The sequence below is a fragment of the Anguilla anguilla genome, chromosome 5 (assembly GCF_013347855.1).
Source record: "Anguilla anguilla isolate fAngAng1 chromosome 5, fAngAng1.pri, whole genome shotgun sequence".
Taxonomy (NCBI): Eukaryota; Metazoa; Chordata; class Actinopteri; order Anguilliformes; family Anguillidae; genus Anguilla; species Anguilla anguilla.
In genome coordinates this window covers 19,081,446-19,106,740 of record NC_049205.1, presented here as the reverse complement: position 1 = coordinate 19,106,740, position 25,295 = coordinate 19,081,446, and the positions used below count along the sequence as shown (strand labels likewise).

The window sequence follows — 25,295 nt, the reverse complement described above, 5'->3', positions numbered from 1 at the left end:
TCTAATTAGGGTCTAGTATCTCATAATTATGTTTTAGTATCTCATAATTACAACTTAGTAAGAGAAGTATGTCATAACTATGAGATACTAAGTCATAATTGTGAGAAAACATCCATCCATCCATCCATTATCTATACCCACCCATCCTGGGCAGGGTTGCGAGGGGTGCTGAAGCCTATCCCAGTGTGCATTGGGCGAGAGGCAGGAATACACCCTGTACAGGCCGCCAATCCATTGCAGGCCACACACACACACACTATTCAATCACACACTCATACCTATGGGCAATTTAGAGTCTCCAATTAGTCTACCTGCATGTCTTTGGACTGTGGGAGAAAACCAGAAGAAACCCACACAGACACGGGGATAAATTGCAAACTCCTGGACCTTCTTGCTGTGTTACCCACTGCACCACCGTGCAGCCCTTGTGAGAAAACATCACACTTAATTAAATTTAATAAAATTAAATTTTAATAAAATTAAATAAAATTAGGAGCTACATTTTTTTGAAGAGGTGTCAGAAATGAGCTTCCATAATTTTTAAATTGTTAACAACCAAAAAAAATCATAATTTTTAGAAATGTTGCGAATACCTCCTGCAGTACTATAAAGTACCCCTAGGGGTACAAGTGACCTGATTTGAGAAACACTGCTTTTTAGCATATTGAGCATGGCAAAAACTGCCAAAAAAATGAAATGTATTATTATTATTATTATTGTTATTATTATTATTATTATTATTATTGTTGTTGTGCTATCAAATAGATCAACATTTTATCAGATTAACAGTGTGATTTAACAAAATACAGATTATTCAGATCGTAAATTGTCCTAAATAGCACAAGCATTTGAGTGCATGGTAAAAACATTTGAATTGCAGATGTTTTATAGTAAAAAGCAACATTGAATAAAGACATAAATACACGGTTTTGCTCAAATGTCCTTAAGGAAATAAGATGATTGATGCTAGATTCTGCTCAGTAATATGTTGATAATAGCATTCCGCATAGACAACATAGATTACATTTCCCTGATTCAAGTGCAACATTTTGTATACAAAATACCAAGTAATCAACGCTCATGCATTTCATTACGAATGCAGATTAATCATTATCCCGAATTAATGCTATGTAGCACAAACAAAATTCATACTGCAATCTTGCAGTTCTAGTACATGCTCTTCTGCCACATGCCTGGGTGACAGTAAGCATTTAAAAATGAGATTTGCATGCTTATGGAACAATATTCAAGTGCAGAAGAAACGAATTGTTCACTTTGAATGCACCATACGACAATCTTCATTGTAATGGAAAAATAGCAAGATTTTCATTTCTGTCTGCTCTTGTCAAATAAATACCAACAGAGCATTCGGTTCAGTCCTGTTTCTTTCAATTCAGCCATGTGCTGACATAGACTAGCTTTTGTATTCGGGGATAAACCTGCCCTCTTCTGTTGTGTCAAATTACCCAAGATTGAGACAAGCACTTTGCAAGCTGCCATTGTGTCATTCTATGAGTCATGTACAATGTTGAGTGGCCTACCAATCCATGTTGCTGTTATTCGGTTCTCTACTGTATGAACTGTTGTTTCGCATAAGGATTGCTCTGTTTGGCGTAGATGAAACTTTAAAATGGAACAAAACGAATAGGCAGGAGTCTGGACTGTTACTCAGTGCTCTGATGGTAATGATGGAAATTAGGCTTTTATGGTGACTCTAACAAGGCACTGTGGTTAATGTGCAAAATTTGACGTGCGCAGCCTATAAAAGGTGTCGGAAATGGAACTTAGGCTACAGACACCTAATTATATAGGGAGGAAAGAAGAAAAAGTACAGCTTCAAAAAAGGAGAGATCAGATTCTTAAATAATTCTTTAATCAATGGAGTTATAAAGGAATTTGATATACTACAACTACAATATCTGTTGTCATATTATTATATTATTTCTGTGTTTTATGGCCTTTCTCCCATCTGTAGACTGAACCAGGTGGCCTGACAATGAGCTCATAGCGCACTTAGCTGCGCTACGAGTGGTCTGGGTCACTCATTAAGTTACAGCAGTTCTTAAGTGCAACGTCGGTTATGAAGGGTTTGGGAAGCGGCCAGAGCACTAAAAACACACCTTACGAGGGTTCTTAGCGCTAAGATGGCTTCAGGAAGTGGGGCCTAGATCTCCACCTGTCACGTGACTGCACTCGCGGACACGGGCGGTAAGGCCGGCCCAGGGGAATGGCTCAAATTAGTTCCATGGCAGCCCTGAATGAGAAGACAATAAAACTCCTCTTCTTTTTGTACAAACACTGGGTCCACCCCATTAGCGCTCTCTGAAGGTTATTGGATGACAGTTACAAAGCCATTATGGAAATTAGTGTCTTATCTGCACTGTAGGTCTTTCAATTACCATAGCATTGTGATTTTCTCTCTCGCACACATGCATGCAGATAGGCCCACATTATCAATATAACACATACTGAGAGTGAAACCAAGTCCTCCCTTTCTACTCCAGTCAATCATACTGCCCCCTGCAGGACGGAGACTAATTATATTCTATTACAAGCCAGTTCATCTCCAACAAAAAAGAGATTGTGCACTCCAGGAAAGTGTGAGTGTGTGCATACGTACATGTGCATGTGTTTGTGCACGTGTGCATGGGTGTGTGTGCATGTATGCATGTAATGGATGCGTCTCCGTGCACACTGTACATATGCATGCACGTGCGTATGCTTGTGTGCACCTGCATATTTAATTTAAGTGTGCACAATTTTGTGTATGCATGCACGAGAGTGTGCGTGCATACGTGTGTGCACGCACGTGCACTTGTATGCCTGTGAGCACGCGTGCAGATAGAATTATCTGTCAGTGTCACTGATGCCACTCTGAAGCCCTCGTTATTGACACCCGGCGTGGCAGAAGAATGTTATCACCGTGATGTATCCTGCGGTCTGACAGGCCCGGGTGACGGGAGCGCTGACTCGCGCGTCACTTAGAACTCCCCGAGAGTGGCGCTCTCCTCCGCGCGCGTGCTACGATAATCGCCGCGCCTCCTCGTGTGATCCGGGTGGGAGGTGAGCACGGCGAGGGGAGGTTCGGGGGGCGAAGGGGGGCTTGTTGATCCTTGACAAAATGGGTGACGGAGAGCTGTGTGCCGAATCATCAAAGCAGAAAGCAGACAAAAGAACTCTGGCTCCGGTCGTCCCCCCATGTTGTGTGAGCTCAACAACAGCCCATTCTCTTCATCTCTGCGGTAACCCTCCTCTTATCTCCCTCCCTCCCTCCCTTCCTCCTTCTACCCTCTCTCCCCTTTGACTATGTAAGCCATTTCCCTCATCTCCCTCCTTCCTTTTTTTTGCCCCTCTCTTCTCTCTCTCTCTCTTGCCCTCTCCCTCTCTTTTTAATGCTCTCTCCCTCCTCTAATTCGTGTTTAATAAACAAGGCTTGGGAGAGGGGTGGTGGAAAGACCTTTGACTCTCTGCATGTAATGGATGTGTCTTCATCTCTCTCTTCCTCACTTATACACACCTACAATCATATACGAACACAGGCACATACATACAGGCAAATGCTACACCCGATAAAGAGTGTTGTAGGAACATTGGTTTCATATTGTAGAGCATGCTCATATTCTCTTTTGCTCATCACACTGACACACACACACACATCTCTCTCTCTCTCTCTCTCTCTCTCTCTCTCTCTCTCTCTCTTTTTTGGAGCACTTTGGGCCCAAAACAACATTCTCCTTGAGGGCCTCCAAAACCCAAGGGTCGGCTCTGGATTCACTCTTTCTTTTATCCCGAGGAAGGGGATCTGTGCTTTCTTAATAAAGCTACCGAACCTGCAGGTTCAGATATGGCTCCCTGGCGAGGAATCCTGGCACGAACAAAAGCACACAAACAGGAGCCAAAAACACTGCCACAGTGCCACCGCTGGGGTGCACAGGTCCAGAGCCTCCATTGTGGCTCTGACAGGGAAGCCAGACTCGAACAAGAGCCGCAATTAATGCAAGTCATGCCCAGCCATGTTTACACGCAGCAGGCAAATTGCCACTGTCACACCTGGTGACGTCCTTGTTTAAAGTTTCTGCCGAAGAAATAATGATGAAAAAATGTAAGACAGACGGATAAGTGGTGAAATGAATGCAAACTCATAAAACCTGAGCCAATCACAGCAGCTCAGTCAGAATTACACAACCACATGAGCTCTCTGCTTGTACTGGCATGAGCAGAGTGTCTTTGAAATGTGTTTTTGAATGTATACTGTTCATATGTAATGCGGGTCACTCACCTGTCTTTCAGTAAGACTTACACAGTACCTCTGTACTGAATGCAATGCATTCTATACCTCCGCCATTTTGATTGTAGCTTAAACAACATGCTGTCATTTCTATATGGTGAAACCAGAATGTATAAAAATATATATAAAAAACCCTTTAATAAAAGCTGAAAATCTGGACTTTAACCAAGTTTGTTCAAAAACGGTTTGTTTTGGTAAGCCTAAGGTTGGGCCTATGTTTCTGTTCTCAGCCTCATAATGGACTGGTAAATAGACTGCATTTATATAGCGCTTTTATCCAAAGCGCTTTACAATTGATGCCTCTCATTCGCCAGAGCAGTTAGGGGTTAGGGGTTAGGTGTCTTGCTCAAGGACACTTCGACACGCCCAGGGCGGGGTTTGAACCGGCAATCCTCCGACTGCCAGACAATCGGTCTTACCTCCTGAGCTATGTCGCCCCATAATGGCTTCCTTGACTTTCACTAGACTTTCACTGGAACATCTCTGGTCCTTTTCTTTTATATAAAGGATTTAAAAAACAGACTCCAAAGCCAATCAAAAGCCTGGAATCAAGACTAAACACTGAAAGCTCTCTAATACTTGCACTAAAGAAGCAATAGAACACACCTGACTAATTATTTCTACAAGGTGAAACAAAAATGGATTAAAATACCCTTTAATAAAAGCTGAGAATCTGTACTTTAACCATATGTGTATTGTTTTATTGCAAATCTAAAATTATGGAGTACAGAACCAAATCAAGGAAAAACTATGTCTTTCTCCCAAACAAGTGTAAAAGTAAAAATGTAAAAGTATTTCTGTCCATACTGCATGGGCTCCAATCCTCATTAAAGACGCAGGTCTCACACTGGCCCAGGGCAGACACAAGCTGTCTGGTCAAGTGGGAAATGGAGTTGAATAAAGCTAAGAAAAATACACAAATAACACACACACACACATACACACAATCACATATGCATGCACGCTCACACACACACACACACACACACTTAGGCTCATACACATGCACACTCACACACACTCACACACACACACAATCCAAAACAAGCAAACACACAACTGGAAATGAGGGGATTTGAGCAAGGGCAAATTTGTGCTTTGAATATGGTCAGCTTTACTTCTAAATAATATTAGTGTTTCAACAGCATATATTTTGAAATGTGAGATTAAACAAGTACTGTTCTGGCACTTACGTAAATTAGTTCAAAAGCAAATAGCACACATTCATGGCATAACAGTTTGGAATGAATCAGATATCAAAGCGTATGGCTCCTCAAGCACCTGGAGACCTGCCAAGTATTTTATGGCTAAGTGACATTTCCACAAGCGCGCCCCCCAAAGTAAAGATGAAAAGAGCTCAATAAAGTTCACAGTGTGTGTGTCTGTGCATGTGTGTGTCTGAGTGTGTGCGTGTGCGTGTGTGTGTCTGTGCGTGCATGTGTGTGTCTGTGTGTGTTTGCGTGTGTGTGTCTGTGTGTGTGTGTGTGCATGTGTGTGTGTGTGTCTCTGTGCGTGCATGTGAGCATGTGCTTGCGTGTGTGTGCGAGCGTGTGTCTGTGTGTGTGTCTGTGCGTTCGTGTGTCTGTGTGTGTGTGTGTGCGTGTGTCTCTGTGTGTGCGTGTGTGTGTGTCTGTGTGTGTGTGCGTTGGGAGTGTGTGTGTATGTGTGATGGGAGTGTCTGTATGTGTGTTTGTGTGCGCAGTCGACACTTGGACACTTAACTTCTTCTGGGTCCTCCAGCTCTCTCTAAGCCATACACGCAGAAACACGTACACACACACACATGCACACACACACATTCACTCATATAATGCCATACGGGTGTGCCTGTATTATCTCCTCCCTCCTATACTGACCTTATGATCATGTTCGCCTAATGCTGTTCCCTACTATCCTAAAGATAAGACAAGCATGATGCCTCTAAAGATAGTACAGAGCATCAGTTATTTTCTATCTGATGATCACAGAAATCTTCAGCTCACCTTGCTCACAGAGAGAAGGGTAGGGGGTGGATGGGGGAGCAAGTACTCTACTCCCTAATATAATATTCATATCACTGAACCCTCCCTCTTCAACTCCCTTCTTGTCAATTGGCTGCTCCCTTGAATTAGTGATCGGATAGTAAGAATTAATCTAGTAGAGCTACATAAAACTGTCAATCACTGGCTTGTTTTCTCTCCTCAGCAAAGACACCACAATTGGTTGAAGTCAGAGAGAAACTGACAGCATTTGGTAGCCCCTCCCATTTTTGCATTCACAAAGCCCCACCACTACCTTGCATCCTCTCCGTCACATTGGCTCCGCCCCTCCGTGCCCTCCCTGGAAGTGTCTGGGATGTGACATCGCTGTTCTACTCTTTGAGTGTCATACGTTACCTCGGTTGCCCCCGGGAACAGCCCAGCTGTATGAGCGGCTTTCCCAGTCAGTAAGTGCAGGCTAGGATTAGAGTGTCCGTCCAGCAGGCTGAGAACAGCTGGACGGCAATACGTGACGTTACACGAGCGTTACATCAGATCGCATCGCGCACGCAGAGCCGCCGCACGCGCTCAGTGTGTCTCTCCCCCCATCGGGATTGATTACTACTGTCTGTGCCATTAGCGGTAGTTTGTATTGTCTGCAGCGGGACACCACTGATGGCGGGGAGGGGGAGGAGTGTGGCGGGTTTTTGTTACAGGTAATAGACGCTCCACGCCGCATTTACATACATAATTATGCCTCAGCGACCCTGCACATAAAATTAAATTTATTACCATAATAAAGCACGGAGAGAAGGTGCTTTGCTTCGGTTCAAAATCATAGAGCTGTAAATTAATTTGAGGGAAAGCAATTTCCCCTCGCTTCGGCGAGGCCGCAAAGCGCGGCCTCCTTCGCCGGCGTGTTTCATATTTCTGATTGTTTTCATTATGGGGAAACAATGCTCAGCACCTGACTGGGACCAAGTGCAGCCCGGCTTTATCTGTTCATCTTCAAGTGCCTCTCACAAGACTGAGCATCAAGCAATGTAGAGATAAGAGCCGGAATGGCTCTCCTGTAGAGGACTGACACAGAGCCTGAATGTTTCTTCCTTTAATTACAGACGCAGAGCCGGAATGGTGCTCCTGTAGAACAGTGACGTGGAGCTGGAGCACTTTGCTTGTACAACATTGGGACAGAACTGGAATGGGTACCCACAGAGGTAGAGCTGTTTTCCACAGAGTGGAGACACATTACAAGAATGGCTCTCTCGTAGGGTGCTGACATCTGTATTCCTCAAGAATACACATGCGCTGCCAGAATGGCTCTCCTGAAGAGCGCAGAAGGTCAGCTGGTACGGTTCTCCTTTAGAGAACCAAAATGAATAGAAGAGCCAAAATGGCTTTCCCAGAGAGCGCAGACATAGCGCTGGAATGGGTCTCCTGTAGAGTACTGACACTCCTTTAGAGTACACACAAAGAGCTTTGCTTCGTTGACGGATGTCATGCTCTTTAAAACCTAAAGTGTTTTCAGACGCCTTTGGAAACCTTACAGGGGTGACGGCATTGCCTGTGGTGAGTTTCTCAGAGTCACACTGACACGTCATTGATTTCAAAAAGGGAACGCTCAACCGCAGGAACTATTTCAAGAAAAGAGAAAAATGCGTTAAGAATGAGGCGGGCTGGCGAGCATCCATTAATCACAGCAGAGAGCCGGGGTGCTGCATTATTAAACCCTACAGACCAGGAAGAGGGATTATCAGTGCCTCTTAGCAGCGCCAGCGCGCAGAGCTAGCGCTGCCATTCAGAGGACAGTGGTCACGGCAACCGTCTCTACCTTTCCACACGAAACAGGGCTTCACACGGGTAAGGTCAGTGCCCTGTGTCTGTGGTTCTCGACCCTGGTCTTGGAAAACCCCTGGACATGCTTGTTTAATTTCAATTCCTGAAGCCTAAAGAGCTGTCAATTGTTTTTAACAAGACATTTTCATTTGGAGGACAGTGGTCACGGCAACCGTCTCCATCTTTCCACACGAAACAGGGCTTCACACGGGTAAGGTCAGTGCCCTGTGTCTGTGGTTCTCGACCCTGGTCTTGGAGAACCCCCGGACATGCTTGTTTAATTGCAATATCCAGAAGCCCGAAGAGCTGTCAGTTGTTTTTAACAAGACATTTTAATGTCTAATTATGCAAGGTTTACCCTCTTAATACCACCTTATGTCAGGAACAGATATTGATGCTACACGTAATGCATATATCCATATTAATTTAAGGACTTGTTATCAGTCAGATAAGCTCCCAGACGAAGAATGCTTTAATTTTCCGCAATGTGCTGTAGCAAATGATTCCTTCTGAAAGAGGTTATATTTTGCATCGATTCATTGATTGACCTGGAACCGTAATCAGTGAACTCCTAAATGCTGAAAGTGTGGACAGCTGGCCAATGAAATTAAACCATTTGTGGGTAATGAAGGGTACAAAGACAAAGCACATGGTAATGAGCCGAACCTGCAGTATGTTATTGCAAAAATATTTGGAACTTAGCATCGTGTTTTCAATAACATGAACTAATTAAGAGCATGGTTGATAAACCCTGTCCTGTGTATTTCAATCTGCAAACAGGTGAGAGATCTGTACCCTAGGTAACTCACAGATGTGAGAGATCTGTGCCCAGAGTAACTCACACAGGTGAGAGATCTGTGCTCTGGGTAACTCACACAGGTGAGAGATCTGTGCCCAGAGTAACTCACACAGGTGAGAGATCTGTGCTCTGGATAACTCACATAGGTGAGATCTCTGTGCCCAGAGTAACTCACACAGGTGAGAGATCTGTGCTCTGGGTAACTCACACAGGTGAGATCACTGTGCCCATAGTAACTCACACAGGTGAGAGATCTGTGCTCTGGGTAACACACAGGTGAGAGATCTGTGCCCAGAGTAACTCACACAGGTGAGAGATCTGCGCTCTGGGTAACTCACACAGGTGAGATCTCTGTGCCCAGAGTAACTCACACAGGTGAGAGATCTGTGCTCTGGGTAACTCACATAGGTGAGATCTCTGTGCCCAGAGTAACTCACACAGGTGAGAGATCTGTGCTCTGGGTAACTCACACAGGTGAGATCACTGTGCCCATAGTAACTCACACAGGTGAGAGATCTGTGCCCAGAGTAACTCACACAGGTGAGATCTCTGTGCTCAGAGTAATTCACACAGGTGAGAGATCTGTGCCCTGGGTAACTCACACAGGTGAGATCTCTGTGCCCAGAGTAACTCACACAGGTGAGAGATCTGTGCTCTGGGTAACTCACACAGGTGAGATCACTGTGCCCAGAGTAACTCACACAGGTGAGAGATCTGTGCTCTGGGTAACTCACAGGTTAGAGATCAGTAATCTCAGAGACCTAGTGAAGTAACGTAGGCATAGGTGAATGTGATGTAAGGGAAAAACACACGGGTGTGTAAAAAGTGCCCCCATCCCCAGCGCAGTAACTGAGCATGAAACCGCAGGTGGACAGGCTCAAGTGTTTGATTACCACATATTGAGAAGCATGGAAGTGCACACTGTGCGAGGTGTGCTGCTGGGTCCATTTCCAAGGCAATAACATCTGCTTTACCAGCTCTGCCGAGGACAGGAAGAGCCATTTAGATGGCAGAATGCAGTTTTATGGACACAACATAAGTGGTGTAAGAAGCTTCTATGGGGATGACTCAGACCGGAGAAATCTTTTTCCTGGGGGGGGGGGGCATCTTTGTCACGGAGCAAGGATTCCAATGTCGCGGCAAAGCGGGCGCGAGGGAGGGGAAGATCCGCACGCTTTCGCCGATCTCTGAAAAATTTGATTTTGGAAGAGCTTGAAAGGCCGCACTCAATTTCTTTTTAAACTATGTATGAGATTTGAATGACACGCCGAGATAAACTGGCACAAAATTGTCTGGAATCTCTTCCGGCTTGGATAATAACATCCGCGAGAGTTAATTCTCCCCGACACGAGAAAAATGTACGCCATTGAAAATTTGACAGCCCTCTCTCCACGAGGGCGTTCATCACAAAGATGTCCTGCGCGGAGTGCGCGGAGGGAAGACAAGAATGGAGGCGAGAGACACTGCTCTCACAGAGGGAAGAGGAATGGAGCGGGGACGTCTTTCACAGGCCTATAAACATAAAAAGGTGAACTGCAGGCAGGTCTTAAGCTCCTGCACTCTCATTACTTTTGTGATGTGGATCATTATCAGCCCCTCTCTGGAGCCACAGCACTCACTGTCTGATTAATCTGGAGAAACAGGGAGGGGACCTGGAACCTGAAACGATTCCCCTTCCCCCACTCCCTTTATCACTCTGTGTCACTACATCACCCACAGTGTACGCATGCACACACACACATACACACACAGGCACACACACACACACACACATACACATACACACACACATGCCTTACACACACACACACACACATACACAAACACAAACACAAACACACACACACACACACACATACACACTCACACACACACATACACACACACACATACACAAACACACACACACACACACATACACACTCACACACATACACAAACACAGACACAAACACACACAGACACACACACACACACACACATACACACTCACACATACACAAACATAAACACAAACACACACAGACACACACAGACACACACGCATACACACATGCATTCACAGAAACACATACACATACACAAATACATGCCCCCCACACACACAGACACACACACACACACCATAAAAACACATACACACACAGAGACACAAACGCATACACACAACCCACACACACACACACACACACACACCGCACTCACACACACACAAAGCACATACTCACAATGTTTCAGCACCATAGACAGCATCAGACCCAGTTTGCATGCCTTGGCAGCTTGAATACTGTAATTCAGTGCTGTATACCCACACACACCATAACTGCACAAGGGGTGAGACATTTTACGACTTTCTCTAAACGATTGCAAACTTATTTGTCCTCGCATTTACTTGAGTGTACCTTCGTATTTATGTATTTATTTATTTATATGCACCGAAAGCCTGTTTTACAGCAGCAGGTCCACTTAAAGGCACTGCAAAGCGTTTTGTCCATTTTAGACTAGCCTTCACGACAGCACTTTCTGATCAGATAAAAGCTTGCTTTGAGCCATTACCAGAGACAGGGCCATAGTGTGCCCTAGGCCAGACAGTGCACCAGTTGGGAGGTAGAGGGATTGTGGACCAGAGTTGGGGTTGGGGGAGGGGGATGTGGGGAGGACTGGGAAGCACAATATGTAGGCTAGGCAAATGCCCAATTTGACGCATTACTATGGCAATTCATTTTGAAAGACGCAATATATATATATATATATATATATATATACATATATTCTGGTTGAATTAAAAAAAAAAAAAACATCTCAGAATCTACTTAACAGACTTGTGTACCTGAATTAACAGACTGTACACCTGATATACTGACACACCTTTAAAAGTCACACCTGCATTACGCACCCCATGTCTGTACACCTGATATACTGGCACGTCATTACATATCACACCTGTATTAATACACCTGTACACTACACATCTTCCCCGATACATCTGTACACACCACTGGCACCGGCACTGGCCCACCTGTACTGATACCTGTGTGTCTGTGAAGCAGTTTCTCTGATTAATGCTCTTCATTGGTACTGCGCAGTATTATGCACGCGCAATGGACCATAATCAAATGCACACGTCATAAGCAATCTCTGGCACCTTTTAAAAGATTTCATTTTTATGGAAGGTAATGCAACCAATATATTTCATTCTGCTCTGGCTAAGATCAAATCAGATTGAAAGAAGCTGCGGAAAATGAAGCCGGAGACTGTAAAATCAAATGAAACAAGATGGCGGCTATTTAGCTGCAATCCCTGAAGGATGCTGGAAAATTGTTTTGCTGTCAAATTGCACAGCGCATAGGAGTCGTTTGAAATGTCCTCTTCTGAAATGGGCAAGGTTAAAGGATCTGTACTGGTCCCAAGTCATCACTAGAATGTTTTTCATAAACTAACTGGTCCTCCTGGATGGAGCACTAATACACAAGATGCACTGTAGTATGCAACCCAAAGAAGCTGCTATTTTCATTTCAACAGGTGGCCTCATATGCTAAATGTATAGAAAGGGCCCAATAGTCTTCTAAATGATTCATGAATTTTTATTTTTTATTTAAACTTTTATTTACACAGAGTAGGTTCGCTGAGCACGGATGCTCATTTGCAGCAATCCCCTGCTTCACACTCATACACATTCACACCTGGGAGCTGCCCAGTACAACCACAATCCTCTATTGTTAGCCACTGAGCAGCTCCAATGGAGGGAGAGAACATTTTTAGCCAATTAAATCAGAGGATGATTAGATGGCAAGTTTTTGTGAGAGCCAGATCTGGGATTTTAGCCAGGACACTGGGGAACCCCGCTACTCTTTGCAATAAGTGTCATGGGATCTTTAATTACCACAGTGAGTCAGGACCTCGGTTTAACGTCTTATCCGAAAGACGGCATCTCCTACAGCACAGTGTCCCCGTCACTGCACTGGGTCATTGGGGTTTATTTGACCAGAGGGAAGATTGCCCCTGCTGGCCCACCAACACCACTTCCAGCAGCAACTCAGTATTCCCTGGCGGTCTCCCATCCAGGTACTAACCAGGCCCACACTTGCTTAGCTTCAGCCAGTCAGCAGGAGCAGAGTGCGTGGTGGTATAAAACATGCACATACACACATATAGATACACACACACTCATGCACACACTCACACACACGCACACACATACACACACACACACACACACACACACACACACACAGACAGAGCATTGGTGACATTTCAGAGAATGAAGAGTAAAGCATATTAAAAGCCACTCTTAATAAAAAAAGCTCCAAAAAATAAAATTTCTTCTGTATCGCCTCCAGTCCGTGTCCTTGCTCATTGCTGCTCTTTTGAAGATGTCCTGCATTCTTCCCATAATTAAATATTAAAGCGGTCCTCCCGATTTCACGTCAACAGTACACGGGATGAGATCCGAATCCTCGCACTGGCTAGAGCTTGACTCCCTGTAAGTAAGCTCACTTATCACAGCTGCACTCCACCCCCAGTTCCCCCTCGGTCTCCGAGCTGATCATTTTTACATGTGCAGATCAGACTTAGGAATCACACATGGGCCTGCCACAGTGAGGCTTGCTGCCAAGTTCAGTGAATATTAAAGCAGTGACTTTTTAATCTGAGATGTAATTTTTAGTCCGTGAGTCGGCCTGCGAGTTGGCGACGAGTTCTGGACATTCGTGGGACCCTGCCCTGAAATTATTGCCCCTCCTCTCGAACCGTGTCTCCCGTGGGCGGGGGGTTCGAGGAGACCAACTCCGACGTAAAGCCCGTTTCTGAGTAAACAAAACAACAACCTGACAAGACGGCTGTGTAACAATTTCAGGAATTCAAGAAGTTCTGGGAGAAGAGTTTCTGGGTTTTAAGACAACAAATTGAAAACTTTAAACTAAAGAGATGCTTAGAAATAGCACAGGTCATGTGACTTACAGTAAGGTCCCGCCAACCTGATGCGGCGGCCAGACTCCAACTGTACAGGTGAACTTGACACCCACTTTCTCCTGATGAAAGAAGGCTCCTGTTCTCCCCTGCATTTCCTAACGGCACCGCGGTTTAATAAAAAGCCATTTGAAAGGACACAGAAATAATGATCAGCAGGTCAGGGTGAACCCAACAGTGAACCAGCAGCCGCGATTCACGGCTTTAAATTCCACAGAAGGTTTCACTTTGAGGACAGGCCCGCTGCCACAAAGACACAGGACAATAGTTCTCAGACAGGTCGTCAGCGCCCGTTGCCGCAATCCCCGCCGTCAGTCCGAGAGCGCTCTGAAGTGCGGCTTCGGCAAGAGGATCGCGGGCATCAGAATGGCCACCAGGGGTCGCTGGTGAGCGGTGCTAAACGGTTGTCCATGCTGACCGAATGCCTCCCAGTGTGGGGGATGCCGTGTATACCATCCAGCTGTACACTATGTGAAACGTTGTGTAAGTCGCTCTGGATAAGAGCGTCTGCTAAATGCCTGTAATGTAATGTAATGTAATGTACTGGATGCTCGCGGCCAGTCAGCACTGGTGTGGATCTGATACGGTACCGTACCGCACTGAGAATGCCACACAGGTCTGGGCTGGCAGATCAAGTGCTCTGGTGACAAAGCATTGCTAGTGTACTGTTAATAGCGCTGCTATTATGGAGGGGTCATGAAGGGGAACGGTAATGGCAGGAGGGGTTAGCGTAGCCTCACATGTATGCTACAGTGTATACCAGACACAGGTGAGAAGCTATAATTTTGTTTAGCAAAAAAATAAAAAAATAAAACATCTGCCAGAAGATATGTGCTGCCTCACCCCACTCCCCAAAAACCTTATTTCAGCTTTTAGTGCCAAAAAACACTTCCTAGCGCTATTCAGCTACTCAATCCTTCAGCCCTTTCACATTGCACTGGTTAACGCTCTAAAGAGATATGCATTATATACATGGCACTAAAAATTAAATGCAATTACTCATATCAAAACCTGCTATATTTAGTTTCCGTATTCTCTGATCTTGAGGAGTGTATGTGCTATGCAAAACGTGCCTCTTTTTGTCAGCTCAATTAATTATATCGCCCTTAAATTACACGTCTTTAGATTCATCAGGAAACTAACACGAGGCAGCACCAGTGAGAGAGGGAGGGAGAGATAAAGAGAAAAAGAGAGAGAGGGAGGGAGAGAGACAGAGAGAGAGAGAGAGAGAGATGATGAGGCAGGGCAGAGGGATGGGGAGGGAACCTCTGTAATCTTTCCTCCGAGCTTTTTTAAGATTGCAGAGACAAACACATCGACTTGAATCAGCTTCCTTCTCTCATATTTATTTCATGAGTGCAGACTAGAATATGAAGATTTCAAGAATCGCTGCATGTAATTTTAATTGATGTTGATTTAATTGAAAAAAAATAATAAAAGATGAAAGGAGGATAACAAGGGAAAGGAGAAGTCGGGCCTTCAAAGGTGTTTTGGAGATTCAGAGGGAGGTCATAATGATATTGATGTGGTTTCAAAACAAAGCTGTTAAAACAGGTGGGATGGCAGTGTGCGATCACTCAGCACACCTGCAGCTACCGGCAGCACACGTGAAGTTCATCCTCCCCAGAGAAAGCATCAATCTCTGGACTGGACCCATGAGTCAAATCAGTTATGTTTTGTATCCTCTTCCTTTAACCCTGCTGCTTCTGGATGAGGACCTAACCACCCCTACCCTCCTTTTCTCTCTCTCTCTCTCTCTCTCTCTCCCTCCCTCCCTCCCCCTATCTCTCGCTCCATTTTATTCCTTTTCTCACTCACCTACAGGTGAAAGATATGTCACCTCAAAGCTCCCCTCTCCAGGTATGCCAGATCAAAAGAGGTTCAACCGAGAAAGAGAGGGACATAAAAGAAGAGAGAGAGAGAGAGCGAGAGAGAGAGATAGACAGGTAAAGTGAGAGGCAGACAGATAAGAAAGGTGAAGGCAGGGTAGGAGGGAGGGAGGGAGTGATGTGGGGTTTACTCCTCCATGTTGATATGAGAAGAGGGCTCCTCTGTTTCCCCAGCTCCTCAGGGAGGAGCCTTTAGCAGCGCTAACACATCTGATCGCTAGCGTCTGATCCGGAGAACAGAGGTGGCTGATTCCCCTCTTCCCTGGTAAAGCTGCAGCCAGTGCAGCTGCAGTTCAGCGCCGCTGTTTCTAACACAAATAAAGATGTTAAAAGAAGGAAAACCCCACACACTACTCTTCATTGCTCCCATGTATCGAACTACGAGCAGATTAACACCCGTTGAAGACCAGAGGGTCGAAACATCGTACACAATTCAATAAATGGGAGCGATGAACAGACGTGGGGTTTTCCTGCTTTTCACATCTGAATTTCCATATAACTCCAGCGTCTGAGCAAAGACTGTGTGTATGTTTTTCACAGCTCACCGCACTGAAGCAAGCCTAGGGCCACAGTGGCAAGACAAAACTCCCTAGGTGGGCAATTAGGAAGAAAACTTGCGTTTTCCGATTAGGGGGAGACCAACCTCCTCTGGCCGGCTCGTGGCATGGGTTCACGGTGAACACGGTCAATCGGTCAATTTTCCAATTGGTATGAATCAGCATAGGTCCGGTTGTGTGCAAGCATGCACCAGACTTAATCTGCATCAGGTCATCACTATGCACGGGATCAGGTCTCTCTTCACTATCAGAGATAAAGGTTCACCAGAGACTGATTCTGACCGAGTATAGGCACAGTGGAGGCCAGCCTGATAATTTCAGTAGGGGAAAAATAAGAAGTCAAGGCTGCCAAAGAAAGGAATGTTTTGTGGTCACTGTTAGATCAGTGAGTAAAGTGGTACAGAGCTACACTAAAAGACCATTGGCAAAATATTTTCAGCTACAAGGTAGAAATGATGAAATAGTCTTTCCCCCAAATCAGAAATTCTGAAATAGTTGGTACATTTTACACAGGGAGGGTCACTGGCTGCCAACCGAACAGTTTTCCATAGTTGGAGGGTAGCTGTGAGGTCAATCTACACAAGCATTACGCTTCCTTTGCACCATACAAACTCCCCATAAATAGTTACATAGGAGTCACAAAGCGTTCATAATCGGTCATAAAGTTGCTTTCAAGAAGTAATCGATCTCTGCCGTAGATGCATACGATTTTCCTACGAGTTCCTAGAATTCTCACCCAGAAAAAAAAAAAAAAAAAAACTTGTATAATATTGTGTGAATGAGGATCATTAAGCATTCAGGCTGATCCACAAAGGCCTCCGCTAATGACGTGGCACTATTAATGGGGAGGAAAAGAGCCGCTAGGAAGCGAAGCTAATTCATCTTAGACCCGGTGGCCTATGTAAAGCCAGAGTCACGCAGAGCCGTGCCTTTTCACTTACGGCAGCTGCGCCCGTGGAAAGACGGGTAGCGTCGCCAAAACTGGGAGGCCTCCAGAGGATATCGCGGGTGGTAGCTGAGAGAGAGGCGCGCCGTTAAACGCTTCTGGCTGGTCCGCCTCCGCGCCTCGCCCCCCCGCCGTCGTCCCCGCCCCCTCCCTCCTCTACGGCGGCCGACCCGGCCCGTTTCGCGGCCGCGAATCTCGCCGAGCCTCTCGCCGTAGCGTGCGGAGCGCTACCGTCTGTCGGGCTCCTCGTTATTCCGGAAGCTTCCGTTTACTGCGCGGCCGCCTCCCACATTCTGTCCGATTCCTCGGGTGAGGGTCTGCGTCCATTTCGGCATTGACTAATAACATGAAGCCTCCAGCGCCGGCACTTAATGGTTATCTCCCCCGAATTTATATTTTCTTTTTCTTCGTGGTGTTCGTGCATTTCCAATGCTGTGTGTATTTATTCTCATTTCATGGACTGGGGCTGTTGGACGCAGACCAAACATCACACATATTTGTCATTTTAGACATGGCATATTATCTGAGGTAAATATTTGTACTAACAGACTCATAAACAGTATCGGAGGTGAGATAAGAAGTGTACCTAAAAGGCTCTTTACCTGGACTAGGTGACACATAATGAAAACACTGACTCGCTAAGACATTTAAATCATTCACATTCATGAATGATCATTGGTTTCATGTTCGATTAAACATACACTTTAGCAATGCTTTGCAATGTAAAATAGTGCAGATAGAGATAAATGATGAAAGCCTTTTATCCCTAACTTCAAGTGAACAGTGGGGCAAAAACAGTAAACAGTGCTGTCCTCAAATAAGGACACAGTAAAGGCGGAATAAAACTCAAGGGTAAATGCCTGGAATATCGAGGAGCCTCATTGGCTCGAAAAGCAGTAACGATCACACTGAAAACATCACAACCAAAGTGCTTTATCTCACAGGTCATTTGTGGCAGGGGTGTATTTACATGAAAACCTCACCACCAGTTCAGACACGGGCACAAATCTATGCCAAAAGCTCAGCTCATAAAATGATCAGTGTTTCGTCCTCACATAAAGATACAAGCAGCAGTGGAACTAGAGAGACAAGCATTAAAGTCACAGTTTCAATAATGGGCCTCTTAGGCAGTTGGGATGATTTTATTGTTGCACACAGCTAAAATAATAGGCTTCTTGGACAGTTAGGGAATGATTTTACTGTTGCACACAGTTAAAATAATAGGCTTTCGGACAGTTAGGGAATTATTTTACCATTGCACATTTGATATAAAATAATACAGAGTAATGAAAGCAGGCATTTAAGGGCTGTAATCTACACATACAGTAAAGAATGTTTAGGTCAATTACTAAATCATTTACAGATTCACGAAGTGAATTTTACTGACAGGCAGTTACTGTAATTGTCATCTCAGTTTATTGGGGAATGATTTTACTGTTACACGCAATTAATGTAATGTATGTAATTGTTCTATAAGGTTGATTGCTAACAGACTTCCCAAGCAATTGCCTTTCTTGGAAAAGACAGAATAATTTTACTGTTACATACAGGTAAAGTAATGAGCCTCTAGGCTTGTGAAGGGATATGTTCAGTTTTACACGCAGAACTGAGAGCTCAAAGCAGGGAGTCCATGATGGGATGTGAATCAAAGAAGAGTGTAAGAGAATATACAGTACAGACATGACCCAAAAAGTTCAGTTGCACTCAAATTGCCACTGGAGGAAATATACAACAAAAACACACACACACATGCATGCACACGTGCACGCGCGCACACACACGCATACACGCACTCACACGCATGAATGTACACACACTCACAATCAAACAAACACACATGCACACACTAACAAGCGAGTGCACAGTGACACTCAGCAAATGCACAAGTGCACGCATATTCACATTCACATTCATATCAAACACTGTGAGGTATCATCATGTCAAATTGCCTTCTCAAACATTTAGCGGGAGTAAAAACAGTGGTTTTGATGAGAAAACACAGAATCACTTCCACACTTACTTTGCACCAAAGACACGGTGGTAATTTTATTTAACATACCCTTGTTAATGTTTCGAGTTTTGTGTGAAAGTTGACAGTCACATCGCAAAACAACACACCGGAGCATAAGTGTGCGTGTGTGTGCGTGTGTGAGCATGTGTGTGTGTATGTGTGTGTGTGTGTGCCGGAGGGAGGTATGTAATGCAGCTGTAGAGCAGGAAAGAGTTCAGCAAAGGAGATCATTGTGAGCTCTTTCTCAAGGTCTGGCGCTCAGTTCTGCATTACGAGCTTTCAAACAATTTCTCAAGAGAAAAAAGGCTGTAATTCCAGTTTTTGAATATGTTGGACATTTCCATGAACTTTTCCATTTCCATACACCGTTCTAATGAAAAAATACTGTGCACTTTCTGATATAGAATGCTTCCTTTATTTTCTTCCCTCTCTCTCTTTCTCTGTCTCTCTCATCTCATCTCAAGTCATCCTGAAAAGTTAATTAACCTTCACTGCAATCAACCAAGTTCCTTACTTGCCATGTATTTTCACCTTAAGGAATCCTTAAGGAATTCATTTTGCTGTCAAAATGTATTTTTAAAAGAACATTCAGGAATGTTGATAGATGAATTCGGTAAATGCCACATGTGAAATGAGATTTGACGCATATTTAAAGTTCACACTGTTTTTTCCCTGAAAGCACAAGGAGAATGTTGGTTGCACTTTGCAGTCCTACTGTGGACAGTGGGTTCATTGCAACCCAAAATAAATATGATTCACAATTACAGAGAACTCTGAGGACACTGTAAAAACTGCGTAATGTATGCTCAAGTGGTTATATTTCTGGAGACTTATTGGATTATTTTAAGTCTATCTACTTGAACGCTCTCAACTATTTAAAAGTTTTAATTCAGTAAGACAGTTGCTATTCTCTCTAAGACAAACAGTACATGTAATGAACTTGGCAAAAGGCCTTTAATATTAACACACTGAGTGACTGGAACAGCCTGCTAGCTCATCAGACAGTCATTAGACGTTTCTGAAAAATCCAAAAAATAGAGGACTTGATTGCTGATGATGTGCACCTGTGTCCACCTGACAGCCCAAATGTGTAAAAGCCTGAAGACTCTGCAATCTGAAAGAGATTTAGAGATCCCCTTTTAGAGATCCCCTTTGACTCTTATAGACTCACCTTTGAGACCCCTTTCAGAGATAATCTTTTGACCGCTTTAGACTCCCTTGTGGTTTTAGAATTTGCAGCTGTTTTGATTTCTGTTAAAGTTTTGTTTGGGTACTTTTCCTGTTGGAGGTTACTGCTGGTCAGGCAGTTCTTTTCTTTCTTGTTTTTAGCACCTTTTTGGATAGGTAGGGCGAAGTAGGGAGAGTATTTGCCGGAAGTCTCACTCCTTTTGCTTTGCCCAAGCAAGGAGGTTTAGCACTATGCTTTCTTTTAGATAAGGAGTAGTCTGGTTCTGGCCTGTTTCTTGCCTGAACCATCCTGTTAACCTGCACATGTGTTCTGTGTTTTTTTTTGTCCTTATTTTTTAAATTTTTGTTATTGTTTTGTACTGTCCATTGTAGTCCCAGATTATTAGATCTTGGGCTGGCTTTTGGGACGTACAGTAACACGCGTGCAGATGACATCATCACCCACCTGACAGACTGCGTCTGGAGAAGGTCGGGGTCCGTGGCGTTGAGTGTGGCGACGAAGCTGCCGACGGGAACGTTCTCTCGCTTGGTCACCGTCATGGGGTCGGGGAAGAAAACCGGGCCCTCGTTAACGTCCAGCACCCGGACGTGCACCGTCGCCGTGGAGCTGGGCCCGTAACCCACGTCGGGCACCAGCGGGTCCTCGTTCTCCACCTTAATCAGCAAAGTGTGGAACGCTGTGCTTTCATAGTCCAGTGGCTGAGGGTGCGGGGGGTGCAGGGGGGGGGGGGTTGTGGTGTGCGGTTGATTTTGGGGGAAAGAGAACAGAAGGACAGAAATGGAAAGTAAGCAATAAGGAATAATAAAATAAGAATATGTGAGGAGAAGTATGGGAGGAGGTTGAAAGAAAAGAGGAAGGGGGGAAAAAGGACAGCAAATTAGTTCAAACTGAACCTCCTCGCTGGCAGCTGTTTTCTACTCTGGAAGCTGGATTGTACTGCACATTCCATTTCGATAGCATTCCACTGCTTTTATAGATTCTAATGGTAGAGACTCACACCAGTGACTTCCACACCATAATGAAGAAAGATGGTTGTTGCACAGGGAAATACAATGCTGGCAGCTTGCTTGTTACAGCTTCCTAGTGTACACAGAAAATTGAAAATACCACTTCAAATATTTACTTCAGGTTTGTTTAATAGAATAGGAGGTGATGATGAAGATGATGATAATAATAATAATAATAATAATAATACATTTTATGAAGCTCTTCTCATTTTCTCACAGTACTGTATTGAGTAAAAGGTGCATATAATTAATCAGAGCAACACTGAAAACATGGCACCTCCTGGTTCCCGTACCTTCACCACATACAGCATGCCCTCGTTGTTGTCCAGGTTGGTGTGCACCTCGAAGCTCTGGCCCGTGTTCCCGTTAATGATGGAGTACACCGCCCGCCACGCCCCGGTCGCCGGGTCGTCCCGGTCGTCCACCGTCAGGTTCAGGACCACCCCCGTCCAGCCCTCGTTCACCGTCGCTTGGAACTGCCGAGGGAATGGAGGAGGGCAGGGATGAGGCCAGTTGTGTTTTAAAAATGGGACCGTGCAGTGCGTCGGTGCATGGGGTGATGTTTGGTGCCAGTCAGGTGATCAGGTGCCTTAAAATTATCCTTAAAAAGACAGCTGTTAAATACTGTGTAACCTTCATTGTTTTTTTATATAATCTGCCAATCTTCCAGTACGCTCTCTGCCCTGTGGGGAATGTATTGTCCTGTCATATCCATCTGTATTACATTAACAGCATTGTATTGGAAGTTTTTGCCATGTCTACATATAAATGTCAGAGGACCACAATGGAAATGAAAATGCTGTGTTTCAATCCTAAACAATGTTTTAAGGATTACTGTGTGCTATGTAAATTCTAATGAAATTTAAAAACAACATTTTTCATTCATTCATGCATTCATGCATTTATTCATTCATTTATTCATTCATACATTAATTCCTTCTTTCTTTCTCCATGGGGGTGGGTGGGGGCTGGTGTGTGGTTAAGAGGAGAGAGGGCTTTGCGGGGCAGGGGGGTGGGGGTGCGGGGGGGGGGGGGGTTGTGAGGTAAAGTGGGACTTGCGGGGGGGGGGGGGGGGCATTGAGTTAAATTCACCTAATGATAAAAAGAAGGGCCAAGGGCAGCCCAAATCATGTGTCTGACATGATCCTCCCTGCAGTACACCTCACAGGTAAGACACTGTATCTCCCCATTTTGAAAGATGGCGTTTAGCGAACAGCGGTGCAATTCGGCCAGCCCTCTCACTCATGCTTAGTGAGCACTGGGGAATGCTGGGTAAAGTGGCAGCCGTCAAGTCTGTTCAAAGCCCGCTCTCGTTTTTCTGCACAAACGAGTCAGAGGCAGGGGAAAATACGGAGATGTGTTCACATGACGCATGTTTTAATATCAGCGGTGTCATTAGCCCTGGTTGGGCGGACGGAGACGGGAATAATGTTTTGACAGTAATGCTGGGTAATTGTTCTTTTCATGTGGGCTGGCGAAGATAAAACCGGCCCTTTTGTTTCTGCTAAATCTGCTCGCTGCCGTCAGCAAGGATGAGGTTTACTTAGGGCTCAGATGAACTCTTCTATCAAAACACACAGCCGGCATGCTCTGTCTCTCCGTCTCCCTCCCTCTCTCTTCCTCTCCTCTCTCTCCCACCTTCCACCTGTCAGAATTGGAGCGGCAGAAATGCCTGCTGTTCAAGCCCAAACACAGTCCTTTTCTGCATTTTCTCTACGTTCGCAAGTTATAGAAATCTCGCTGGAGCCGCGCGGTGTTCTCTGTGGATCTTCGCGGCCCCTGCGTGACGCCAGAAGCTTCCGCGGGTGAAGCCAGGCCAGCCAGCGTCTTCTGCTCCTGGCCTTGCAAGGAATCCACAAACAAATCTGTGGTTTTGTGCAAATTACGCAAACTCTGTGAAAGAAACTAACACGCTGGGAAATGTGCTCGAAGGGAAGATTACATATATTTGTGCGGGGAAGAATATTTTCACTGTGCATTGAGCAAAATATTAAGCTTTAAAGTGGATACTATAAAGAGTACTGAGTGAAGCAAATACCATTTACAGCGCACTGAAGGAAGTATACACTACTCAAAGCACAGAAGTACATGAAGTGTGCACTTATATAGGTGTACACACTGTTTAGGGTTGGTGATGAATGATGTATGAACTACTCAATATAAAATGCACTGGAATGTCACAAACCAATTTATGCAAAAAAAAAAATGTCTTGCAAGGTCTGTTCCATATTTCCAAAGCGATATGTGAAAGTGTGTGGGCAATACTACAAAACTTGCGTTTTGTTCGTAAACAGTAGCGTGGGAAGATTTTTATTTTTTTTTACCACAGCTGACCAGCAAGCTGGTGACCTGTTGGCTTTCTACGTTATCTCGTTAGCTCTGTTGATAGCAGGCAGAGCCGGGTTAAGATGTGGGGGAATCCGTGTGTTGAGTCTTTGACAGTCGGCGGACAGTGCCCCCACCCCACCTAGGCCACAATCCCCCCCCACCACCACCACCACCCACGGTATATGATTATAGCTGTGACAAATCGCAGGGTAAATGACTCCTACTAGCTATGTGAAATAGTGTGGTATAACTAGCTAATTATCTAGCAATAAATACTTAGTTAATCTGTTTTATATTTCAGTATGTCAGGATCTCTGAAGGGATGGATAGCTACATAAAACAAGAGCATGATGAGTGTCAGTTTCACACAAGTTGTATCATCTTTACACATACTACATGCGTACATATACATATGAAATTACAGGCTACAATCCACACCTGCCACTGTATCTTGTAATTCTTCAGAGTGACAGCAGTCCTGACTAGACTCCTGACTGAAATTGTGTGCACACATAAACACACACACACACACAAACACACACACACACACACACACACATTTGTATAGGTGAATATGTATATACATATCAGAAAATTTTGATTCCCATGCGCATTCCCGCATGCCTTATTGAATGCAGTACCCAAAGCACCAATCCGTATCTCTGTCATAGAGTAGCAACATGCTGTTCGGAAGGCTGACGTAAGAGTGGATGAGCCTGTTCCTTCCTGAACCCACAATTCTCTCTCTGATCCCCTCCTCCCCACAGTCTGTTTGTCCCCAGGGTAATGCCACAGCATGGGATGCAATCTGTTTCCCAAACCAAAGCAGACAATTTTCGCAAAGTTCGCTCCTGACCGGGGGCTTTGTCTCAAACCGAGCTGCTAATTGCTGAAACTAAAACTTATCGGGAAAAAAAGAAAGAGCGAAAGAACTGTAGAAAGGAGGGGGAAGGAGATAAAGCTCTGTTTACAGGAAGGAAAGAGGACAGCGTCCCTCAGACAGCTTCAGGTCAGGTGAGCTGAAGGAAGTCATAGTCAGTGAGTGTGTGGGAGGGGCTTCAGAGTGGCTAGAGCCCACTGGGGCCACAGCTTCATAAAAGCAGAGGTTTTGGAAGGAAACTGGGAGCGAAATGACAAATGGGAAACCTGCAGTCTTCAATTAATCGTGTTGACGGTGAGCCTGAGTGCGCGTTTGTGTCTATGTGTGAGCATGTGCTTGTGTGTGTGTCTGTGCGTGAGCATGTGCTTGTGTGTGTGTTTGTGTGTGAGTGTGTGTCTTCCTAGGAGACAACATCTGGATACAGATGAGGAAGAGGAGAGGGTGATAATTGTTATTTAGAAGCATGGCTTGGTGGCATAGACTAATCTTTGTGTTGTGTGTGTGTGTGTGCATGGGGACGGGGGGGATTCGAGTCAGGGGAAGACTAAAATCCCCTTATATGGGTTATGTTTGATTACCAGGCAGCCCCAACACAACCTTTAGTTCTGCTGAAATTATGCTCCTTTTTAAAAAAAATCA

General features: G+C 44.8%; 1 protein-coding gene across 2 annotated transcripts in view; it reads right to left on the bottom strand.

Annotated features, from left to right (window-relative positions):
- cdh13 (cadherin 13, H-cadherin (heart)) overlaps positions 1-25,295 on the bottom strand; it is a 453,601-nt gene that overhangs the window by 61,033 nt on the left and 367,273 nt on the right. For both annotated transcript variants that reach the window (XM_035419934.1, XM_035419933.1), the window contains 2 exons: positions 21,742-21,924; positions 20,886-21,139 (listed from right to left, as the gene is read on the bottom strand). In XM_035419934.1, the coding sequence (XP_035275825.1) occupies positions 20,886-21,139; positions 21,742-21,924 (437 nt within the window). The remainder of the gene's footprint in view (positions 1-20,885; positions 21,140-21,741; positions 21,925-25,295) is intronic.